Source organism: Nyctereutes procyonoides, unplaced genomic scaffold (assembly GCF_905146905.1).
Source record: "Nyctereutes procyonoides isolate TBG_1078 unplaced genomic scaffold, NYPRO_anot_genome, whole genome shotgun sequence".
Taxonomy (NCBI): Eukaryota; Metazoa; Chordata; class Mammalia; order Carnivora; family Canidae; genus Nyctereutes; species Nyctereutes procyonoides.
The window spans coordinates 64,985,566-65,005,556 of NW_026575125.1; the positions used below are offsets into that span (position 1 = coordinate 64,985,566).

Consider the following 19,991-nt stretch of genomic DNA (forward strand, 5'->3'; position numbering starts at 1 on the left):
TTTATTTATTTATTTATTTATTCATTCATTCATTCATTCATTCATTCATTCATTCATTCCCCATCTTCCTACCTTGATAGAAGCGGGAACTCTCCTCACTGAAGCATTTTAGCCGGTCTCTCTTTAAATCTGACTGGATTTATAGGTTTTCAGGATTGATTTGAAGGTTATCTAGGTAATTTGGTGGGGACAGGTGAGTTGGGGACCCTACTCTTCTGCCATCTTGCCCCCTCATAACTGAATCCTGTTATCTTTTGAATGCATTCTGAGCTTTAGGAAACTACCTGAAATTGGCAGAAAATGTCAATTTCAAAGAACGAAATGTTTTATTTGATCCGGGAGCAAATAGTTCAATAAATGATTTCTGTATACAAAGAACATCAGCAGTCCCTTATGTATTTCAAGTAAGTTGCTGGGGACTCAACCACCAAAGAGAAAAACATTTCAGGTTCTCATTCACCAAGTAAATATGAAAAACATTTCATATTCTCATATAACTGAGATGTGAAAACAGTTTGTAAACAATCAATGTAATATAAAGCCATAGCCCATGCCTCGAGCACTGATTTCAAACAGAATGAGGTCTGATGCTGGCATCTAGAACAATTAGCTAAGTAAATTAACCTGTGTATCATTTGATTGCCTTTCTGACAAAACCCGACACAGTGGACAGATGCTTAGAAACAAAACTAAGTATATAGCTGGTCAATTAATTGTTTAACTAGGTTGGTATCAACAAATCAGTTCCAAGACAATCTTCAATTTCTTGGCATATATGCAAAGTTTTAATATTAAAAAATAGGAAACCACACCTGAAAGGCAACAAAACGCTTTTATTATCTCTGAAAACTTACTGCTACATAGTGAAAATTATGAATATTTATGCCTTTGAAGTACATATAAGAAAATTAACCAAGAGTAGAGATAAATTATTCAATATCAATAGCAGTAAATAATTTATTCATAAGAAAATTGTTTAATTCTTGCCTTAAAGGATCAATACTTCACAATCACATTTCAAAAAAAAAATTTGAGGTCTTTAGGACTTTAGATGAAAGGCTGTGACAGAAGTTATGATCACTAGCATGGTTGGTATTTTAGATAAAGGGCTGCCAATTTCAGAAACAATCATTCTGGGGGATCCCTGGGTGGCGCAGCGGTTTAGCGCCTGCCTTTGGCCCAGGGTGCGATCCTGGAGACCCGGGATCGAATCCCACGTCAGGCTCCCGGTGCATGGAGCCTGCTTCTCCCTCTGCCTGTGTCTCTGCCTCTCTCTCTCTCACTGTGTGCCTATCATAAATAAATAAAAATTAAAAAAAAATAAAAAAAAGAAACAATCATTCTGGAAGTTAACCGTTAACATGGCCATTTTACTGTGGACAAGTAAATATCAGAGAGATGGAAAATTGAAACTCCGTTTTCCAATAGAAAAATACCTAAATTTGTAATATCCACCTACCTACCTCTCTGCTTTTCTAGGCAGGCATATCTACTAGATATAGACAGTAGCAACATAGGGTAACTGGCTTTCATACAGATCACTAAATTGAATGGTATTATCATTTTTGGTTAATAAGAAGCATGTATAACTAAACATTTTAAACACATGAATCATGATTCTTTGATGACAGGATGCCTGGGTGGCTTAGCGGTTGAGCGTCTGTCTACCTTTGGCTCAGGGCATGATCCCGGGGTCTGAGATCGAGTGCCGCATCAGGCTCCTTGCAGGGAGCCTGCAACTCCCTCTGCCTGTGTCCCTGCCTCTGTGTGTATCTCATGAATAAAAAAATCCCGAAAAAATTATGTGATGACAATATTCAAAATTTTAAATTAGCCACTGAAATTCCTGTATCACATACAACATATTAACTTTATTCATATAACTTCAGGCTTATGGTTTTGCAACAAAGCCAAAAGTTTTTTCCTTTTTTTGGTTTAAAACTATGAAAAAAATTTATTTGCAATAATTAAGATAGCTGAAAAGAAAGCTGTTAGAATAATTTCTATTACATTCTGAGGCAACAGGAAATATCTAAAGTTCTTTAACACAATGTTCTTATCAGTTATGCAGTATTTTAAATCACCACTAATCATAATCAGGAGCTTTTAAGCATTTAAATAGTATTTAATAAATAACCTGGAAGAGAGATTATGATGCTGGCTAAAGGATAAAATAGGGTACAGTGTGGGTTGGGCCATGAGACCACAGAGTATTTCCTTCCTTGTCTACATACAGATAGCTGCAGTAACGCTATCATGGCTTTTCTAGTTATTATTCTGGGTGTACCCTGATTGGTTGTTTACATAAATGTATATGCTGCAGTCAAGAGACTTTGACTCTTAGACTATAATAAAGTACAATATCTTAACTGATGCAACTCATTTCAATTGTATTCAGACTTAATACATTCATATAGTGGAACCTTTTATATTACTGGTATTGAGGGTCAGGGCCAATATTTGGTGTTTCTAGGTACGTACTGTACATTTAGCACATGGCATTGTTGGATTTCAGGAAACGTGATTTAAGAAAGATCTGAATCTATATAAAAATGGATGATAATGTGATTCTACTATCCCTGGTTTGTAGGACATTATAAAAGTGGGAGCGAGAGGCAGAAGGGGCCAAAGAGATAGGAGATGGGGTATACCATGGGCGGAGGAGTTAGGAGCAGCCTGAGAGGCTGGGAAGGACTCCCTTCCAATTGGATTCAGCTATAGCTACGGGGGATTGGAAAGGTGAGGCAAGAGCTACATTCCTTGCTTCTTTCCATTTCCCATGAGTCTGTGACCTGACAGAACTAGCTTCAAGATCTCTGAAATCTGGAGAGGTCATAGCCCCACTGCAACTATGTGCTTTCTACTATAGCTATGGCCCTCTGGTAATGTAGGCCAGGATGCACAATAAACTTTTTATATATTTAATTATTGAAATAAATCCAAACTATTGCTCAAAGAGAGCAGATTATCAGAACCTGGGATCTGGAAAAATCTTAACATAGTCACTGTCATTGTAACTAGATTTGCTGGCTATGTATAGCTCTAACGTTTTTATGGTAAGCATATATTAGGGTTTATCAACTGTCATGTTGTATTCAGAGTTCTTAGAGGTTCAGGTTTACCCACCAGAAAAAGCATATGAAGAATTTATAGAGTGCTTTCCTTTTAAGATTCAAAACCACCATTCCATGTTACTATGTTTACTGGTCTATAAGATTATAAAACACTAATTTAGGAAATAGTTTTATTTCAAAAGCTTAATTGCAGTAAAGACACTGTGATCTACTGTGTTATGGGAGTTGACAGCAAACAATTCTTTGCTGCATAAGAGTTTTGACATTAGCCTCCAAGTCAAGGGGAAAACAATTTTCCCCCCAAAATAGCATTCTACGGATTGCACTGCATTTATCTTCAAAATCATTCTCTTACAGTAGGCGATGTATTACTATTTTCACCTTACATATGGACAATGTGAAGTCAAAAAGTTAAACAATTTGTCCAATATCATCGGTAGTATAGCTAGGACTAAATTGGGTCCATACAAAATTAGGCTTTAGTTACCTGACTAGACAGAACTTCCACAAACTGAAGAGCATATCCAAATCTTTCCTTCCATTTCTTCAGTCCTATAAGCTTTCCTAGTGTGTAAGTGATTCATATACAAATATCACTACTAACATTAAAAAACGTTGAGTACTGGTCTCATGATTTGTAGAAATGGGTACTTTAATACCGGTATTTTCAATAATTCTCAAAATAGAAACAAACCTCTATTCCAAACATAGGCTCCTGTCTAGATCATGATACTTTAGCTTTTCCTCAACTACATTTACATGCGCTTTTATCATTGGTGTCATCATGCCCATACCCATAAAGAAAATAGAATTAAAATAATCAAAGGAAATATGTGACCTGATTCTGAAGATGTGACTTTCAAACAAAGATCCAAAGTGGTAAGCAAAAGCTTTCTGAATACTATAGAATTACTAACAATGCATAGGTACACTTTTTTATATCCATAGCTAGATTCCTGGGAATCAATCCATTTATATTTATCTGCTAGTTCCACATGTTTGGTATCTTAAAGTAGGCAAGCCAATGTGCTTTATAAGTGTTTTGCAAAGTTCTTGCAAAGTCCTCTTTAAGGGAAACCTCCTTTTGTATTTCTCTGACCTGCTTCTCTTGGTAATTATGTATGTCAACTGGCTGCTGTTTTCTAACATTTTTCAAACAGTTCTTCCAAGAAGAAGACTCTGAGGTCAGGAGGGATTTCCAAAGTGGGGTATCCAGTTTGGTGTATGTCTGTTACTGAGAGGCCTCCTCTGGGTTTCCGAAGCTTGCGCTTTCTTTGGGACTCTCTGAGTTAGCTTCTAGTATGACACTGGCTTCAGAAACCTCTGATTGTAAACTGTCTCCATCAGTGATAATGTCTTCAGGATTTGGTGGGGGTGGACAGAAGTCTTCATTGGGGCAGATTAGCTGGAAAAGTGTTTCAGCCTGGCAATGGAAGAAAGGACATAATAGTTTTTGGATATCAGCTTAACATGAAATTATTTTAAAAATAAAGTATCACCCTTTAAAATTTCTTTAAGTTATAGAACTTTATCAGGTATACATGACCTTCTAAAAATCTGCTTTCGGAATTCCATGACTTCTCTCCAATTCTATACATGTATTCAGGCCCACCCTTTAAGTACTTAACTATATCAGTACTTGATCAGATTATTGTATTAGATAGCTGGGTATTTAAGCACATTCATTCTACATGTCAGTAGAAAGACAATTTTCTTCAATATTCTTTAGGTAATTTCCCAATAGAGCCTATTTGTGATAGTTGTACAATCAAATTTAGCATATAATAATTTTAACAAGTCATTGTTAAAAATCAAGAAAATTCTTCATTATTTGTTCAACTATTTCCTTTTCTGGTATAATTTATTTCCCCCTGGGCTTTAAGGAGTATAAAACAGTGTTTAAGATCATGAACTCTGAATAGATGGCCATGTGCAAATGCTGTCTCTGCCATTTAGTAGCAATGCAATTTAGGGCGGTGCTTAATTGACTTCTGAGCCTTGCTTTCCTTATCTATGAAATAGTAGAGACTAAGCCTCTATATATGGTAGCTATTATCATTGTTATTAATAATAAGATGAGTTAAAATGTCAACATTTTATTTTTAAAGATTTTATTTGAGAGACAGAGAACGTGCACATGTGCAAGTGTGAGGGGAGGAGCAGAGAGAGGGGGAGAGAATCTCCAGCAGACTACCAACACAGGTTGATGTGGGCCTATGTGGGGGCTTGATGTCATGGACCTGAGCAAAACCAAGAGTCAAATGCTTAACCGACTGAGCCACCCAGGCACCCCAAAATGTCAAGATCTAAGCTGTGTTTAGTCTGGCAGGGTAAGAAAGTAAAAAACTGAATGTGATTTTAATTAACAACACAAACACACACACACACACACACACACACAAGAAGGTAAATGTGACAAGAAACACTGCTATTCTATTCTAAACATATCCTTACTTTTATTTAGATGAATACAGCTCATTGTTAGATAAGGGTCCCTGTCATACTAGGGAGCTTGAACTTTATCCTATTGGTAAACAAAAGTCATTAAATGGTTTTAAGATATATCCTGTTTTAAAGGCAACAATGTATTTCTGTACCACTTTAATCCTTCTTCCTGACATGCACATAAAGTCATCCATTAGGCCAGGAGTTGACAACTATGGTCCACAGGCCAAATCCAGCCTGGTGTTCTTGTAAATAAGGTTTTATTGGAACCTAGCCACTCTCATTCATTTATCTATTTTCTATGGCTGTTTTTGCACTGCAGTGGCAGGGATGAGTAGCTGCAAAAGAGACAGTAGGGGCTGCAAAATCTAAACTATTTACCATCTGGCCATCTACAGTTGATAGACCCAGGTGGTTGGGCCATCAGGTGATTAAAAGTGACATTTCTTGGGAGTGGATGGAGGGATATTAAACAGAAACTTTTGAGCTTTGATGTGAAGTTAAAAGAAGGATGGGGAGAAAAAGTTTCTTTTCCTTTTTAGTATAATTCAAGAGTATATCTTTTGGATGTGACATTTTCCTATGACTATTCGGAAACTAAATATTTGAGATGCCTGCTTTCCTCTCCACCTCACCAGTCTGCTGGAGACACTTAGCTCCTAGAAGCAGGAGGATTGAGATCATAACCTCTATCTCATCCGTCAGTTCCTCTTTTTGTCTTTTATCTCAACCTTGTCTGCCTATAGAAGTTCTTCCTCCCCCTTACTTCCTTTCACTCTTCACATTCAATGGTTAAATCCTGACAATCTTATCTCTTCATTCTTGACTCCATTTTTTCCTTCTTTATATAGCCCAGGCATGTATCATCTTTCCTTTACACAACAGCAACATCTCAGAACTGGACTGGTCACCCTGCCTCTAGGGGTCCCCCATGCAATCCATTTCCATGCTGCCTTCAGAGGGGGTCTATGGAAGTGAAATTTTGTTTATGCCACTTTCTGGCTTAAAACTTCAGTGATTCCTCATTTCTTAAAAGGTTAAAAACTCAAGATCTTTGCTATGGCATACAAAACCCTACAGGCCTATTTCTCTGGTCTTATCATTTACTCCATCCCATCTTTACCTTTCAGACTTTTTGCTTCACTAATATCTATTTATGTACACTTTTCTTAAACACACCATATTTACATCCTGGATTGGTGCAGATGCTGGAATGTTTCAATTATCTTCCATTTGTATGGGGAACTGCTACTCATCTTTCATATCCGTCTCTGCAAAATTGACTCCTAAATAGGGTTCATGGCCCCTCCGCATTATTTTTGAATTTTGGATATTATTCTATTATCGCATATACTGTAATGCACTGCCATTTGTTTACAAGTTCTCCTTTACTAGTAAGTGATTCCTACAGCGATGACAAGGACTGGATTTTACTCAAGTCTAGATCCTTAGTTCCTGGTGTGGAGTAGAATCCCAATATACATTTTTTAAAATTAATTATAGAACTTTAAAAACTGTATATTGTAGAAATACTGAATATAAATATACCATGACTTATTACTAATAATACTACTTTTCTTCCAGTTCCTCTGTGTCTCACACCTTGTCTCCTTTTTGTTACTTACTTATAGGATACATTTTTCCCCTGATTTCAGTCCCTGTGGCTGGATCTCACACTGTTTCCATATATCCTTGTCATAATCTGTCTCCTAGGACTATCAAACAATTGTAGGCTGCTGCACTACCTGTATTTGTTTTCTTCCTGCTTGTGGAACTCTCACCATCAGCCCATCTGCCACTGGCCCTCACTGATGCCAATTTCCTACAGCCAGCCTCCAGCACTTCCTGTCTCCTCTCTAATTGCTAGAATCTTTTAGGCTCAACTGCCATGCTCTGGAATGTCTACCCAATACTTCTTGGTCTACTGTATTTTACTTGTCAACTAAGCCTCAATTGTGAGAGTCATAAATAGAGGTTAGTTCAGAGTAGTTAATTGTTAACCTTTCATTCTTTTTGCTCCCCCACCCTTTTATAGAAAGAAAGAGCATCATTGGGGAGGGTCAGAGTGAGAGAGAAAGAATCTCAAGCAGGTTTCACACCCAGCATGGAGTCCAACACAGGGCTCAATCTCAGGACTCTGAGATCATGACCTGAGCCAAAATCAAGAGTTGGATGCTCAAGTGACTGGACCACTCAGGCACCCCAATTCCTCTTGCCCTTTTAAGCCAGAAGTTAGCTTAAAGAATTTCATGTGGTTAAAAAAAATTAAAAAGGCATAATTATATTGTGACTTGGTTTCTTTATATTGGGAAGTTTAGAGAGGACACATTGAGCTACTGAAGAAATTCCTATGTTTATTTAATATATATCTACACAAAACAAAAAAAATATTTTGTCAGTCTAGCAGTTTAATGTATTTAGGATGTATCCACATTAACAAGATGAAAGTAGCACAGTACAGATGAATGTATAAGCCCTGGGGTCTAACAGACTTGAGTTTAAGTTTTGGCTCACAAATCTACGAGATCTGTGATCTTTGGACAAGTTATTTAGCCCCTTTGGGTCTTAGTTTCCTCATCTGTAAAATGGGCATGTCACAGATACTGATCTCATATGTTTGTAAGGACCAAATGAAATAATATATTTATGATGTTTAGGATATTGTCTAGTACACAGAAAACACTCAATGAATGGTAGCTTTAGAAAATGTGACACCTAAAACTGCCCTCTCCCTCAATGGCATGAGAAAGTGAGTTATACTGCAATATGTGAGCAACTTGATAGGTCATATGATTTATAAAAAGAGTCTTCAACTTACAAATTCTGTACCAAAAGTTATAAACAAATTGCTAATATGCCATAAAGACAACATTCTAAATGGTGGTTAGGCTGCTCACATCAGCCAATTTAAACCATTTTACAGCTGACCTTTAGTACAAAGAGTACATACATTACTATATAATTATTCTTGTTCTCATGGGATGGCACCTCCTAGAGGATGGGGGCTCCTGAAGGAGGAATGAGCTATCAGTGATCTTGAGAGTAAAGAACTATAGACCAGTCTGTTCATCAGTATGTGTGAGTAAATGGGACACTACCTGTATTAAGAAAAGAGATACATCAGTTTCAGGAAAAAAAAAAGCCTGGAGTAACAAGCTATAAAAACTAGCAAGTCACAGAATCACAATTATCACTTGGGCTACTTAAGCTAGCATCATTGTGGTGATAATAGAGAATGTCTTGGTGTGCCCCTGCACACAACTTTAACTCATATAACACAGATCACTTTATATTTTTAGTATGTTTTCAAATCAAATAGTTCCATATGAACACAAGGGAGACAAGTCTATGCTATTCAACATCTATATATCTACAAATAAGAAAAATAGATGCAAACTTGCTAATTGGTCAAATAAAGTATTTGTTAAAAAAATAGAAATCTGCAGGTGGCTTATGTTTGCTACATAGACAAAGCCTAAGTGATGCTCTAAGAACTTTTATGGACAATCTAGAAAACAGAAGTTATCAGTTAGTAACTAGGCTAAACACAGGATGAAATACTGAATTAGAACAAAGCTATATAACAAATTGAAAACTATTCATATTTAATAGTATATAATTAGTATCAAAAGTAGCATTATTATTATTTTGTACTATGATAACACTGAAGTCTATCTCCTTGGGAAGCAAATTATCTCATAACAAAATTATCCTTTAATTTATAGCCTTTTAGCTGGTAGTTTAGATCACATTAGAACTTGTATAATAAGCTCTTATGTGAAAAGCCTTCCCATTTTGGTGAAAAAACACTGAAGTCCACTCAGGAAAAAAAAATGACCTACACAAGGGGGTGCCTGGGTGCCTCAATTAAGCATCCTACTCTTGATTTCCACTCAGGAGATCAAGCCCCGCATCAGGCTCTGTGCTCAGCAGGAAGTCTGCTTCTCTCTTTCTCTCTCTGTGCTCAGGATCTCTCTCTAAAATAATAGATCTTAAAAAAATCACCTAGGCTATCTGGCTGAAAACATGTCAGCAATTCTACTTGGAAAAAACTGGAACATCAAAGCAAAAATGCCTTGGTCATTTTAAGCCATAAATGTAGAACTCGAACCATCTTGGGTTCCTACTAAACTAATAGAATGAATGATGGATGACTCCCTACTTTTGATATCACTGGTTGAATAGGATTATCCAGGATCACCATTAAACTCTGAAGATGAGAAACAAGGAATGAGACAAAAAAAAAAAAAAAAACAACCCTATAGATACATGGGTTATGGCCTTGCCAGTACAACTAAAAATTAAGTCAATGAAGCCATTTGTTTCCATAAGATCCCTAGCACTAGTTGGATTGAAACTTCCATCTGTGGTCTTAAAACAATGTTAAATATCCACTTTTTGATTCAATAGACAGATATGCCAATTCTATCTGTGAAAAGTTTAGATTTGTGCCTCAAAAAATATATTTTCTGTTCTTCTCTGTCAGGTACAGAGAAGTGTATTAATACATATACACATGGATCTTCATCTGAATGGAATCATAGTTCACTTTTGGCAGCTTGTGTCAGCCTGTGCTGTACCAGTTAATAGCTTTGCCCAGAAGTGCTATCACAAAATTCCACCTTGATTTACCGTATTCCTCAGCAGCTATGATAGTAATTTTTGGGACACCAGCTTATGTCAAAACATTAAAGGAATTGTGTTAACTCTGAAAAACTATAAGTTACGTGTTCTTCTGCAAAATAAGAAAATGCTTTAAGACAATTTAAAAATTACATTTTGTATATAATTAGTTACACTCCTTTTGAAATGACTCAGAGATTAACAAAGAAAAACAGTGTATTTCAAAATAATAAAACAATAGGCCAACAGTTTAAATTAGAAGCCATGTTCCTTTAGAAAACTGGCATTATAAATTTTATTTTTCAGAATATATATTTTTAACATCTTCCATCCTTATTCCCACAATGGAACTCATAAATGCTCTCCTGCAAATCCATCATACAGTCAAGAATATGAAAATACTGAAGACTATATTTTAAGTATAAAGAAGCTTTGTCATTCACAGGAAAAAGTTTGGAGGCAAATTACAGAGATAATATTAAATGATAGGCTCTTCTAGTCTTTTTTCCCACATTCTAGAGGAAAAAACAATTCACTTTCCCTACCAAACCAACTTTTCAACACAAAACTGAGAAACACCAACAGCTTACCTGTTTGACTGCATTATCATTTCCTAAACCACTGTCTGGGCCAGAGCAGACATAAACGTTGGATGGTAAATCATTATAAGAGTTCCTGCTGACGTCTGAAGAATCTCTCATATTGAAGTAAAGAGCCCATAGAAGCCTCGGTTTTTCAACTTCTTCATTTTCTAAATGTAGACATAAATTTTACTCACATCTAAAGCACAATAATCCTGTCAATTAATACAATTTGTAGCCAATTACTAACAAAGCCGTGATTATATAGTGTAGTAAATCAGAGCTTTGTATGTAAAAAATAGCAAATCTGTATCCACACCCACTCATACATGTATATATTTCAAGTACTGATGGCTTTTCAACCTAAGACAAGTTAGATATCAAAAATTATTTTGATTACTAGTAAGTTACTTAGATATAACTCCAATTGTGTTCTCTTGGATTTCTGTTACTTCTACATAGCAGTATCAAAGTGCTTCTGAACACATTCATCCTTAAATTATACCACTGAATAAGATAATAATTTTTTTGTTTTATATAAACAAACCAGCTTGAAAAATTATATATTAAGTCAATAATCTATCTATACAGGATTATGAGATGTCCAGAAGACACAAATCTATAGAGATAGGAAGTAGATTAGTGGTTACTTAGGGCTGAAGGAATTGGGGTGAGGGATTAAAGGGTGTGGAGTTTCTATTTTGGGTGATGGAAATATTCTAAAATTAACTGTGGTGATGTTTGAACCATTTGGTGAATATATTAAAAAAACTGAATTTTACACTTTAGGTGAGTGAACTGTATAGTGTGTGAATTATATTTCAATAAAGCAGTTATTAAAAATAGTATATATAGGATTAACACTTGATACGGTAACTCACTAATGCTTTGTCCTACTGGATTACAAAGGAAAGGCAACCAACAACAAAAATAAGGTTGTGAGACTTAAAGTTGTTTTTAGCACATATTCTCTCATTTCATAGTGAGCATCTATTATGTGTATTATTAGGCTTGGACTAGGAGCTGGAGATGCACAGATAAAGCAGACTTAGCCCTTAGTCTTCTGGTTTTTCATATTCCCTAATTATAGGAGGCCTAGCACACAACAGATATTCAATGAACACTTTCTATATTGATTTTCATCCTGTTTTCAAATATAATCAAAGTATGATATGCTTATGCTTATTTTAAAAGGTTCAACCTAATTAATCTTAATACCTAAAACCTATTCCTTGCTATCTTAATAATTATTTCTTTGCCATTCCTCCTTAGAAATGTTATTATATTTTTTTTTGCTTGAAAACAGAAATTATTGCTGTTAAAAAATTTTTGGTGACAGGATTTTCTATAGCCTAAATCTGAACAAAAAATTCAAATTCTTTACAATGATAACAATGGATGTATATGAAGATTATCCAAGACCATGGGGCACCCTGTAAATCATAAAGAAAATGCTAAAGGTATAATTAGTATAATTAGTTAATTAGCTCTTGTTAAATTGGTAATCAAAGTAGAGAAATTCACAGCTAATTGCAGTACTGAATTAATAAGACTGCACAATTCCCCAATTTGGGATAAATAAGATTTTGTTTTATTTAATTTAAAATATCTCCACTACAAGAATACCAAATATGTTATTTTTCTAGTTCCTTTTGAATAATCCATAATTATTAGTGTGATAGGATGAAGAAACTCTGAATGGAAGAAATGATCTCTTATGAGGCTCCTTCCTAATGCTAAGATCTATGAATCTAAGGTATCACTAACTTCATGTAAACACATGACAGATGGTGAAACTTATTTTCTGACAAAATAAAGGAACATAAGGAATTCATATTTCACAGCTAAAACCATATGGATCTTAGTAAATTTATTGGTTTTAAATTTAGTTTCACTAAATCTTATGGGAAGATAATTAAACATACTGCCTGTGATTTGCAACACCAGAAGTTGTTGCAAATGCATGCTAAGGAATAACATTACTTGAACTCGTTTTTTGTCTTTTTGAGTTCTACATTGTTTAGTGCTGTGCTTCATAAGCCTTTGTGAAACCCTAGTTTCCTTGCAAGGAAGTTTATTTATCATAAAAGATAATGTTCTCTTCTCAAATACATTACCTTCTTTGCTGGTGTATCTGAGAAATTCCAGTAAGATTGTAGAACTCCTTCTACTTACTTTTTCACATTTAAGGTGTAACTGAAGCTCTTTTTTTTAAGATTTTATTTATTTATTCATGAGACACACAGAGAGAAAGAGAGGCAGAGACACAGGCAGAGGGAGAAGCAGGCTCCATGCAGGGAGCCTGACATGGGACTTGATCCCGGGTCTCCAGGATCAGGCCCTGGGCTGAAGGCGGTGCTAATCCCTGAGCCACCCGGGCTGCCCCAACTGGAGCTCTTGACATATGTTGTCTTAAGCGCGTTAAGGTCTGGAATTCCTTTAGTATTGCCCAGTCCATTTCTAAGCATACATTAAGAGAGTTTATCTTGTATTTCCTTGAAAGTTCCAGCTCAAAGAAAGGCTTTTAGTCAAAAGAAGTTGGGAAAAATGAATAATCCAATAGATTATAGGAAAGAAATTTCATAGAAGTTTAAATATTGAGAAGGAACCATGAAGAAGATGAAAAGTTGACATAGGATGAAGATAAATGCTCCAGATAGAAAGGAGTTATCAGACTTTGACCTTAAAACTCTTAAAGAAACATGTAATTGCTTCATCTTTCTTTGAGGTCAGCTGGAAGTCAGAGAGATAGCTGAAAAAAATAACATGCAGTTGGGAACTACACAGTTGTCAAAAAAAAATTATTAAAGCTGCTGAGGTTTGGCTAGAAATATATCACCTAACCAGGAGAATTGGTTTTCTGTAATAGCTCATTTCATCAATTAGATAGTGTAAAGGACTAAACAAGTAATAGGTAATTTAGAATAAGATCTCTGGCAAATTAAACTGGGATAAGTACAGAATAAAGCAGAAAAAAGAAACCAATGGGTGCCTGGGTGGCTCAGTGGTTTAGTATCTGCCTTTGGCTCAGGTCATGATCCCGGTGTCCTGCGACAGATCAGGGTCCTCGCAGGGAGCCTGCTTCTCCCTCTGCTTCTCTGTGTCTTTCATGAATAAATAAATAAAATCTTTAAAAAAAACAACAACATTGGCATACCAAATAAAAGCAATACATGGTTTACAGTTACATGCCATATTTAGGAAGAGACTATTTTAGTAGCATAGCAGAGTAGCACAAGTCCAAGAGTATAGGAGACTGTCATCGCTGTGATCTAGTCTGCATACAACAAACACAAAAAGAAATTATGATAAGGCATTTGACTTTTGAGCGCAACAATTACCTAACATCCTTACCAGCCATGGACCTTAAAATAACACTCTTAAGGGTAATTTCTGTTTTTAGGTAGTTTTGTTTTTTTGAGATATGTAACAAGTGAGATGGGATGAGATAATTCCACATGCCATGCACAATCGAGGGAAAAAGAGAAAGAACATGATGTAGTAATGATACTACATTATAGATATTTCAAGATATTGTACTAGTGAAATTCTTGTTTCAATTCATATAGAAAATCTCAAGTTCCTGGGTAAAATAAGAAACCTTTTAGGATAGTTACATCACTGGTCACTCAGTGCTTTCAAGGATATTCTGAAGTCTGGAAGAATTAATCCAGACTGGTATGAATGGTGAGCAATCACCTAATTTTCTCACCTGTATAATCAGGTTCATTAAACATCGAACACCTGAAATTTTTTTTAAAGATTTTATTTATTTATTTATTCATGAGACAGAGAGAGAGAGAGAGAGAGAGAGAGAGAGAGAGAGACAGACAGACAGACAGACATAGGCAGAGGGAGAAGCAGGCTCCATGCAGGGAGCCTGACATGGGACTTGATCCTGGGTCTCCAGGATCATGCCCTGGGCTGAAGGCGGTGCTAAACCGCTGGGCCACCAGGGTTGCCCAGAATACCTGAAATTTCTTTGTACTAGGAAATAGGGAACGGTTGAGAGATCTTTGATGTTCTTAAAGGAGGCTAGGATATAGGGCTCTTAGAAGTATTGGTACAAGTACTTCTTAAGACAGCATATGTTAAGAGCTCCAGTTGATACCTTAAATGGGAAAAAGTAAGTAGAAGGAGCTCCACAACCTTACTGGAATTTCTCAGATACACCAGCAAAGAAGTACTGTATTTGAGAAGAGAACATATCTTTTATGATAAATAAACTTCCTTGCAAGGAAACTAGGCTTTCACAAAGGCTTATGAAGCACAGTACTGAACACAAGGTAGAACTCAAAAAGAAGAAAAATGAGTTCAAGTAATGTTATTCTTTTGGCATACATTTTAAAACTATTTACAAGCTCTAAAGTGTAAGATTTCTTTTTTTAAAAGATTTTATTTATTCATAAGAGACACACAGAGAGAGGCAGAGACATAGGCAGAGAGAGAAGTAGGCTCCGATGTGGGACTCGATCCCAGGACCCCAGGATCACGCCCTAGACCAAAGGCAGACACTCAGTCGCTGAGCTACCCAGGTGTCCCTAAAGCGTAATATTTCATATCATTATCAAGTAATTAAAACATTAAAATAAAAACCATTGATCTGTGAAAATAGGCACTTTTGCTACAGAGAAGAATGTCCTGTAATGCACTAAAAGTTGATATTGCTCATAAAGTTCTTTCTCATTTAGGCAGGAAAATGAATTGAGCTTTCTTCTCTAGGTGACTTTGCCTCTTTGACCTGACATGGCCCATTGCTCACTTTATCTGGTGATTCATTTTCAATAACTACAACAGTATTTGTTCTGACATTTTAATTAAAATATGACCACAACCTCATCCTGATGATAAAAAGGCCTATGTGTCAGTGAAAACTAGCTTTTCAGTGCCTCAGTGCACCTGAGGACCCCTCTGAGCACATACTTCTTACTAAAGAATTTTGATCAGGTTCTAAACAATATATCATCTCAAAATGGGATCAATGGAACCATTAAGATTAATGTTTAAAAAATCTAAAATGACTAGAGGATGCTAAATAATGAATATGTAATTTCTCCAGCTCGTTTTTTTTTTTAAGAAAATTAAATGCATTTGAAAAGTGAAGAGCAGGACACTTGGGTGGCTCAGTGGTAGAGCATCTGTCTTTGGCTCAGGACATGATCCCGGAATCCCAGGATTGAGTCCCACATTAGGCTTTCTGCATGGAGCCCACTTCTCCCTCTGCCTATGTCTCTGCCTCTGTGTCTCTCATGAATAAATAACGTCTTTTAAAAAAAAGTGAAGAGCAATGATACAAGATTCAAATTTAGTGTATTATTTGAGACTACCACAAAATGAAATTAAAAAAGTATGGAAAATTTGATAAACAAGGAAAAAATTCAGTTTTTAAAAGCAAGGTAATTAAAGCTAAGGATAAAACCATGCAGAATATTATCATGTATCATAACTTTACAATCAAATATTTAACAATAATCCAAACATTTATATGAGACTTTCCAATGAATAAAATGTAAATATGAAACAAACTAAATTCCAAACTAAAATGAAATAAAGTTTCAGATTGCAGGATTTTATTCATGTGGCTGAAAACAAAATTAATTATATTGATATTAGATCTTAAAAACAGAGTTTTCTTATGTAAATCTAAATGCCCCACTATATACTATTTCTGCATTAAGAAAACAAATAAGACACAGACACATAGGAGATGAACTAAAAGAAAATACAACAGGTAGGAGTAAATTAATGGCTGCCCAAACAAACATAACATCTAAAGGAAATAAAGATATATGACTCAGTGAGGAAATTGGTCATAATTCAAGTGGATGTGCAAATCCTAAAATGAAAATCACCCTTACTTCATATAAATGAATAATATCCATTTGGCTACTTTTTGATAACTTGAACATAAAATACCTAACAGGGGATCCCTGGGTGGTGCAGCGGTTTGGCGCCTGCCTTTGGCCCAGGGCGCGATCGGGGAGACCCGGGATCGAATCCCATGTCAGGCTCCCGGTGCATGGAGCCTGCTTCTCCCTCTGCCTGTGTCTCTGCCTCTCTCTCTCTCTCTCTGTATGACTACCGTAAATAAAAAAAAAAATTAAAAAAATACCTAACAATTTGCTCCATTTATAGCTATAAGAGCTATCCTATGATATGAAAAATTTAAAAATCTATGATTGAAAAACATTTTTCCATCATGAATAAGTAGCATAGTGGTATTGATATTTTGAGGGCAAAATATCACATCACTAGTGAGCTATACATAAAAGGATAATTATTAGGAGGGATTCCTATACTTATCAATTAATATTGTAATATTATCTCAGCTTTTTAAAAAATGAAGATAGCTTTTTCTGATACAGGTATACTCATTGTATAGTATCTGTAAAATGAAGAAAATTAAAAGGAAAAAAATAAAAGTTGTCCATAACAGATTTACAGGCAGTCTTTATTTCTACACATGTAAGTATATATGCATATAAATGTTTTTTTTACACTTAATTATACATGTGTGTGAAACATGTATTTTTCCTTTACTGTGATAAAGTGCACAATTTCCCATTTTTAAGAAAAGAATGTGCTCATTCATGCTACTAACCATGTAAGGATAGTTTCTGAATACATCACATTTCAGTCCAGGTTGCAGAAACCTTTATGAGATATCTAAGAGGAATAAGGTTGTTATATTACCTTTCCCTCATGAATCGCTGATTATTATTCTTACCTGTCTCTGTTTCGGTATATGGAGTAAATAATTTCTGCACAACTGGTTCTAAATCTTCTCTTGCTGTTTTAGAAGATGTACAAGTCAAATGAACCAAATCTGTTTAAAAAAATAGTAATATTTTGAGTTCTTCCTTACACGCATTTTCAAGGCACTATACCAGTTCCAGGGGAAATAGCTGAGCAAGTCGTGGCTCCTACCTTTAAGGAGTTTATAATTTAGTAATGGGGAAAATGTAAAAACCATAATATGCTATATATGTGAATAGCTAAAATACGTGTTAATAACTAAGAGCACACTAAGATCCAAGAGAAGTAGCAGTTGATGGTTCATTTTGTAAAACTAGCAGAGTAGAAAAGCTTAGGAAACCATTTTTTCATAGAAAAAGTTTAACTTATCCTTATAACATTCCCAAAGAGGCTGGACAAAGGACTGCTAAGCAAAAAAATGTGTAAAAATGATTGAAAATGGAGTATCTATTTACCTAGAGAATACATTTCATATTCTTCAGATAGAAGAATCCGCTTATACAAACTGTGCTGATAAATTAACTATTCATTGTAGGGTTTTCTAAGAAATCTTCTGGGGGAACACCGTTGGCTTAGTTTGAGTGATACACATATTTGAAAATCCATAAAATGGCCTAAGTTAGAGCAGTATATAATATTTTCAGAAATTCCAAATCAGTTCCTTTTTGCAATTACAGATTCATAGAGCCTGGAGTCAGAGAATGTTTGCATTAGACAGTGTCATGCACAAAAAAGGCCCTTCATAGGAGTAAAGTACTGTAGCCTAATACATTTAGAATTGCTAAAGGCCAACACATAAATATAAAGGAGGAACAGAAAGTTCTGTGTACTGAAAGAAAGGATTAAGGGGATCCCTAAATGGGAGAAATTCTTATGGCCCAGGAAAGGGCTTGGGGTAGAATAGAATAGCAGAAGAAATATACCAGAGAATGATATAAGTACTGAAAAATTCTTTCATCTAAAACACCAGTAAAAAAGTATACCCACTTCTTTTAAGTTTAGACTAGTAGACTTAAAAAAAAAAAAAAACTCCAGGAAGACAGTTCAAAGCTTACCATGAAGTTGACATCAGAAGTGGATTCTCATTATTAAAATTCATTCCATTCTAAGCATAAATTGAGGACTCTTTATAACCATCTGAGTTAAAATCAAATTTTGTAGTACTTACTTTTTCAGGTTCACCAAAGAAAGTGATATTCTAAGAAGGTTTCTGTTTTATGTGAGTAATGTTTTTACATGACCATAACAATGATTCCATTGATTCTGGGATATGTATGGTAATAATCACTCAAAAAATATAATAACCTTCACAACAAAATTATTCCTAATTAACCAAAATTTTTCAGATGCCATATAACTTTGCTGGGGAGAGAGTTTAAACTCCCTAGGCAGTTGCTGAGTTAAATGGGGGTATATAACTACAAAGGCAGAAATCCCTGATAAAACTTGAGATAAACTCTCCTGTTTCATAAAATACCAATATCCATACCAAAGTTCTCAATTTTCCAGTTCTTCCTATTCAATTAATGTGTACTAGGGAAAAAGCAGATGAACACGAATATAAATAAAAGTATATTTTGAATATCTTTTTTTAATTTTGAATATCTTAATAGTAGACTACTGGTTCTGTTTAACAGGTCACATAATAGAAATACATACCAGAGTAATTACATCCTTATGTTTCCTAACAATATATCAGAATTTGGTTCAGGGAATGCTAGCAAAAATTTCTAGTAGTCAAGTCAGATTATCATCTTGCACTTAATGAGTTTTATAACAATTCTTAGAAAGAGAGGCGCCTAAGTGGCTCAGTTGGTTAAACGTCTGCCTTCAGCTCAGGTCATGATCCAGTGGTCTTGGGATCAATCCCCTTGTCAGGCTCCTTGCTCATTGGGGAGTCTACTTCTCCCTTCCCTTGGCCCTCCCCCTCCCCCACCACTCATGCTCTCTCTCTTAAATAAATAAAATCTTAAAAAAAATTCCTAGAAGTTAACTAAAGACATTCATAACTTGAATTCTAATGTCTGAACCCTGATTCTGATTACATGCTACAATATTAATTGACCTACAAATTTAAGGTATAAACAACTATTTTTTTTCTCCTGATACTTTCTGCTTTTCCTGTTATGATCCAATTAATATAAACTACTACTTATTTAGGAAGTTATATATGAACCTCATGGTAACTATAAACCCCAAAACTATAATAGATACACCAAAAATTAAAAGAAAGCCAAACATAACACTATAGAAACTCATCAATCACAAAGATAGAGAAAAAGTAATACAAAACAACTAGAAAACCATTAATAAAATGGCAATAGTAATACTTATCAATAATTACTTTAAATGCATTCTAGGAGTTTAATTCTTCTGCACAAAATTAACTTGCTCAATAAATGCTAAAAATGACTACAGATTAGATCAGATGGGGCAAGCGCTTTCCTAGAAGTATTACACTTATTAATACCAATCAACAACTATTACTAAGATTCCAGAAGATACAACAGAA

The 19,991-nt window shown here is 35.2% G+C and overlaps 1 protein-coding gene across 4 annotated transcripts in view; it reads right to left on the bottom strand.

The window, feature by feature from the left end:
* Positions 1 to 307: 307 nt before the first annotated feature.
* Positions 308 to 19,991, bottom strand: part of CHM (CHM Rab escort protein) — a 274,974-nt gene continuing 255,290 nt past the window's right edge. For all 4 annotated transcript variants that reach the window (XM_055337921.1, XM_055337920.1, XM_055337918.1 and 1 more), the window contains 3 exons: positions 17,451 to 17,549; positions 10,733 to 10,893; positions 308 to 4,497 (listed from right to left, as the gene is read on the bottom strand). In XM_055337921.1, the coding sequence (XP_055193896.1) occupies positions 4,306 to 4,497; positions 10,733 to 10,893; positions 17,451 to 17,549 (452 nt within the window). In that variant the 3' untranslated portion in view covers positions 308 to 4,305. The remainder of the gene's footprint in view (positions 4,498 to 10,732; positions 10,894 to 17,450; positions 17,550 to 19,991) is intronic.